The 6,010-nt window shown below is 35.5% G+C and overlaps 1 protein-coding gene across 1 annotated transcript in view; it reads left to right on the plus strand.

The window, feature by feature from the left end:
• IPO7 (importin 7) overlaps positions 1–3,238 on the plus strand; it is a 67,416-nt gene extending 64,178 nt beyond the window's left edge. Inside the window, exon 25 of the mRNA XM_006872995.1 lies at positions 369–3,238. Coding sequence (XP_006873057.1) covers positions 369–466 — 98 coding nt within the window. The 3' untranslated portion in view covers positions 467–3,238. The remainder of the gene's footprint in view (positions 1–368) is intronic.
• Positions 3,239–6,010: the final 2,772 nt, after the last annotated feature.

Here is a 6,010-nt window from a genome sequence, read left to right on the forward strand (position 1 = left end):
TGTGCCCTGAAAACTTTCACTCAATCCACAATAAAAACCTTTAAAAAAAAAAAAAAAAAAAAGATAATGGAGCTTTTCCACCAATTTGTTAAAGCACCGCTCTTCTCCCTATCCCCATATATATAAGCTAAACTAGCTTTATAAAGAATGGAAGTGTGAAACTTCTAAAACTTCTATAGTGTACAGTAGGAGAGTTTATCTTCTCTAAATAATGCCACTTACATGTTTGGAATGATAACAGACATTTAAACTTATTGGTTACTACTGGTGGCTAACATATTGGTTTCTTGATATGTCAGTGCCTTTATTTCTCCCCAAAGTAGTGAGATGATTAAATACCCTATTAAATTTTTTACTTTGTTTTCTAGAATCCAAAATGATTGAGAAGCATGGAGGATACAAATTCAGTGCTCCAGTTGTGCCAAGTTCTTTCAATTTTGGAGGTCCGGCACCAGGGATGAATTGAGTTATCACTTTCTTACCTGCTGTGTGCTTGTAGTGAAGAGCTTGTGTTCCTCCTAGTAGTGGTTCCAGAACTGGTTCATGTTATCTACTCTTAACTAATTGATCAATAGATTGGACAGAAAAAACCCCAGGAGGTGGGACCTGATCATGCAACCTGGCACTGGAAAAGAAACCAGAAGGATTTTTGGGGGGAGGTGGGTAACCTAGGGGAGGGGCTATTTTCTTTATTTTTTGAAGAACGTTAAGATCCTGACTCTGAAGCTTCAAATGACACTGTGGAAATCTACGACAAGAGGGGATGTCATGAAGGCAGCTTTTCTTTTTCTGAGGAAAAAATAGGCATGGGCTACAGGACTATTTAAAATGTCTCATTTACAGTGTAAGCTCAAAGGTAGATGTAATTTTTACACCTATGAGTATTTGTCCAATTTCTGTCTCTTCTTCACCATTGGGTATCTATTCTTTATATGTAAATAAGAAGGTAATCTGGTAGCCTTATTCAATCTTCATCATTTTCATCCATCAAAGATTGTTCCTATGTAGATTATTATTGTAGCACTACATAACTGATTAAAAAAATCTGTAAATGAATTAGCACTTTCATATTGAAACAAGCCTGCTAGCCTATGTATAAAATAGCAAAATGTTTGCTGTTTATAAAAAGAAGGGATGTAATGGGGTGGGGGGCAGGGGTAATTTCAAGTTATTAATTTAAAAATGAACTAGCAATTTTGTACCTGGTGACTTTGTGGTACACTCACCTCTGATAGTGACTTGAATTCGGTATGTACGAAGGGGTTAGTGATATTTCATTGCTGCTAAAAAAATGGCAACTCCCTTCATATCCTATGTTTTTTTTGTTTGTTTTTTTTCATAAAGCTGTCAGTGTACAAGTGGAAATTTGGATACATGACCTTACTGTAACAGATAAGGAAGGCTATCTTATTTGAAGCATGTAAATTGGACATAAAATTCTACTCTTAAAGAGTTGATCAAACAGTGTGGCTAAACATTTATATATGCAGTCTATTAAAAGAACTTAATTCGGCTAATGTCTTGATTTAATTGCAGTTTTTTTATCTGATTATAAGATTTTTTCTTCATTGGCCTGTTTTTATCTTGTACATAGAGTGTGAAATGCACACTTTTAATTCGACATTTAACACCTGCCCTCCTCCTTTCCCCATTTTCCCCCTACCCCTCATGTTAATTGTGGTATCTCATCTTTTCAAGTAGATAGGCTGAAGGCACACGGTTCCCTCCAAAAACCACCATTGATACCGCTGCAAACACAAGACAGTGTAGAGAGGTTGGCTTGCTTCCCCTCTCTCTTAACTGCATGTTCAAAAATAAGCCTTTATTGATCTTAAAAAATCTGTCAGATCAGTCACATGTTGGGTTATTTTTTATATAAATATATACATATGATGTTTCTAATTGAAAGCAACATCTCTTAATGGATTCAATACTATTAAATGCTGTCAAAAACAGACTAGAAAATTTATAACTGTAAAAATGATGAAACAAGTGCACATAATGATATTTAAAATGCAAAACTGAGAAAACTCATTGTTGTTGTGTTTTTCTTGTATATCGATAATTGAGCCACTACTGCTGGCCCTGTTTGGTTTTTTTTAATGCTGAAGAAGTAAAAGTATTTCATTTACTTTTGAATTTATTACAGAAATCTTGGCAAAAAAAAAATTGTCTATCTAAAATGTGTTGGTAAAAGCTGTTAATCAAATGTGTTTCTACTCTTCTCTTCTCCTTTAGTTGGATACCATCTGTTTAGTTTGCTTAAGAGAATTTCACTATTACATGAATTCAATAAAATGAAAAAGGAATAGTTATATATATATAACATTGTATACAGAGGGGAGATAATGAGTAGTATAGAAGAGAAACATTTTTTGTCTTCCTCTTTTAATCACTACCTAATCTACTTTTTAAAATTTGGACTTCACTACTCTGAATTGATAATTCCAATTTTCACACTATTGTTACTGGAAAACCATATCTAATAAAGGTTTTAGTTATTCTCTTGCATAGTATGAAAATTCTCATTTGCTGAGATTTTGTTTGAACAAAATGTCTTGGCATGTCTTTGAGAATAAGTTTTATTGTTTCCTGTCTCTTCCAATCCAAACTAAACTCCATTTATAGATTCTAACATAAAATTAGACGTAATAGATTTCAAATGATAGTTTCTAATGCATCAAGTATATACCTCAATTATTTTCAGTATTTCTTTAAATTTAATATCAAATTATAGTTTCTTATAAGTCATGGATTTTAATATATGAGTATTTCTAGATAACATTGTAGGATTTTTGAAAACCTTTTTGAGAGTATTTACAAACTTGTAGTTAATTACATTTTTTTTTCTCATACACCTGTTCCCAGTTTGAAGCACCTGTTTTACTAACCTATAACTTATTTTTTAATTTATAGACTTCTTTTCAGATTTTGTGTGGTTTCATTATTTGTAATTATTAGTGGCAGGTGTTAACATAAAAGTTTTACTTTTTTGTAACTAGAGCCATACAACCTATCAATTTGTCATTATATAAAGGGAAGTTGTCTCTCTCTACTGGTGATTAAAATGGTGACTGGTAATATACACTACCATATCAAGCAAGCTAGTGTGACTGCTATGCTTACCTGGCTGAGACCAGAGTATAGAGCAGGGGTGGCCAAACCACAGCCCTAGCTAGGGCTTTTTGCTGCTGCTGTTCAGTTCAAAATGTAGTCCCTGAAGGAAGCATGAAGAAAAGCCACCAAAAATTGTATTAGTATGATTAAGCCATGTAAGATCTAGCACATTGCCTTAAGAACAGCAGGCTTTCCATAAGTGTTTGTAAAATGAATGACCTAAAATTACATTAAAACATATCAGTTGCAAAACGGGCAGTTTGTTCTATGTAATAATTTAAATTTTGGTGAAGATTATCAATGTCCTTCCTGAATTCTAACTTTTACGGATCAGATTGACCACTTTGGCATGTAAAGAAAGGTTTTGTGAAACTTAAATGCATATTAAGTTGTGTGTCCCTCTTCTCCCACTCCCATCACCTAACAAAACAAAATACTTCCAACATTTTGAAAGTAGTCTTTCAAATAATACTGGACTCTCCCTTTATTGTTAAAAAGGAAATTTCTCTAAATTGAGATCCTCAAGGAAGGCTCCTTCCTAAGAATATTGTTACGTGCTCTCAGAGAGCATATGAATTACCTATCTGAAATGATTACATATCTGTCTGTCCTCCCTACTGTAGTGCAAATTTTCCCAAAACAGGAGCTCACTCGGTCACATGGTTAAGTACTGTCGAGCCGATTCTGATACATAGCGACCTTGTGTAGGGGTTTCCAAGGAACCACTGTTGGGTTTGAGCTGCTGACTTTTTGGTTCGCAATCCAGTGCATAATAATTCTTTAATTAAATTTATTGTTCAATCTGGCTATAATATAATTAGGAATTAAGTTAACCTGAAGATAATAAAAGACCAAAGTTAACAGCTTGAGCAGTATGCTTCTCCAAACAAAGGTGGTAAACCCAGGCTTCAGGACTCAGTCTTTAGATTCTATAGTCTACATGGTCCAAGACAGCTCACCACTACTATGAGTTTAAAAATGGATAGAGGCATGCCACCAGTTTTTTTTTGTTTTTTTAAGGTATAATACAGCTAGTTTTACATACTGCTGCCTCATCAAATGCCAGCATGTATTCATAGGATTGTGCCTATCTTCAGAAGGAAACTTTGCAATGTGATTTTTCTGAAGCAGTGCCAGTTACCCTGCCAAAACTCCTGCATTTTATCACTGAGGAGGGAATCTTGTTAAGTTTTTTTAAGTAGTACTAGTTTTACGATGCACAAGTGATGATTCTTTTACATATTTTTAATTGTTTTGTTAAGTGCCATCAAGTCAGTTCCAACCCATAGCAGCCCTGTATAGGGTTTCTGAGGAGAAGCTGGTGAGCTTGAACTGCCGACCTTGCAGTTCACATAGCTTTGCAGTCTGGCACATTAACCCACAATACCACACCAGTTTGCACACATTGAAACTCATAATTTCAATAAATTACACTCAATAAGTGAACCTTATAAATGCTTTCCATCAGAGCCTTTTCAACAACTAAGAGCTTCATTCTAATAAAGGGTAGTGCTATAGGATAAGCTGTTAAATGGCATCGTTTGTACTTGTGGCGACCCTGTATAATAAGCTTCTGAGAAGCAGCTCTTGAGTTTGAACCACTGACCTTGCGGTTCAAAGGGACCTTGTAGAACAGTGCTTATCATACAGTGCCATACCAGGATTTTGTATATAGAAAACCTTTAAGTCTTTAATTCATCCCCCTGCAAAGAAAAAAAATCCAAAACACACAACAACCCTCTTAAAAGGCTAATAACTAACCAAAGTTGTAGGGTACAGGGATCAACATATAAGAAAATTTGTTATATTTCTATTCTAATAGTAACTATGAACAAATAGTGAAATAAGGAAAGTGATTCCATTTATAATAGCACCAGAAAGAAAATACTTTGGAGTAAATTTAAATACACTCTGAAAACTATAAAACATGGTTAACACAAAGAACATCCTATGTTCATGGATTGGTGGTAGTGGTTCCTCATAGCAACCCTGCATTTGGTTTCTGAGACCAAATCTATGACAGCAGAAAATCTCATCTTCATCCTGCAGAACAGCTGGTAGTTTTGAACTGATGACCTTGTGGTTAACACCCCAAATCATAACTGCTACCAGAGCTCCTTGTGTTCATGGATTAAAAAACAATATTATGGAGATGGTGACTCTCCCCAAACTCATCTACATATTAAACACAACACTTTGTAAGAACTGACTGCTGATACTAAAGTTCATACAGAAATGTAAGCAACTCAAAACCAAATTTTCATCTTGAAAACCGTGATTTCAAAACTACAAAGCTTTACTAAGTACAGCATGGCACTGGCAAAAGGCTACACACATGGATGGAATGTTATGTGCCGTGGAGTCCGTTCCGACTCAGTGACCCTGTACAGGGTTTCCGAGGCTATAAATCTTTACAGGAACAGAAAGCCTCATCTCACTCCCGCGGAACAGCTGGTAGTTTCGGACTGCTGATCTTGCGGTTCACAGCCTGATTTGTAACCACTATGCTACCAGAGCGTAAAATGGAATAGGATTGAAATTATAGTCAACTGGTTTCTGACAAGGGTGTCAAGACAATTCAATGCAGGAAAGAATCCAACAAATAGTTTGGGCAGCTGTATATTTACATGAAAAAACACAGGTTGGACTGTTACTTAATAAAACCTGTGAGCTGGAACTCAGTGGGGCTGCCTTGTTTCTGGACTTCAAAAAGTTTCCACCTTTGAAGATGGAGTTACCACTTTTCTATTGCTCTCTAGTGGAAAATAGTTTTCCTACTATGGCTTTTGAATAAAAATTTACGTAGTGGTTACGAATCGGGCTGCGAACCTTAAGGTCAGCGGTTCGAAACTACCAGCCGCTCCGCGGGAGAAAGATGAGGCTTTCTACTCCC

This window comes from Chrysochloris asiatica, unplaced genomic scaffold (genome assembly GCF_000296735.1).
Source record: "Chrysochloris asiatica unplaced genomic scaffold, ChrAsi1.0 scaffold00219, whole genome shotgun sequence".
Classification (NCBI taxonomy): Eukaryota; Metazoa; Chordata; class Mammalia; order Afrosoricida; family Chrysochloridae; genus Chrysochloris; species Chrysochloris asiatica.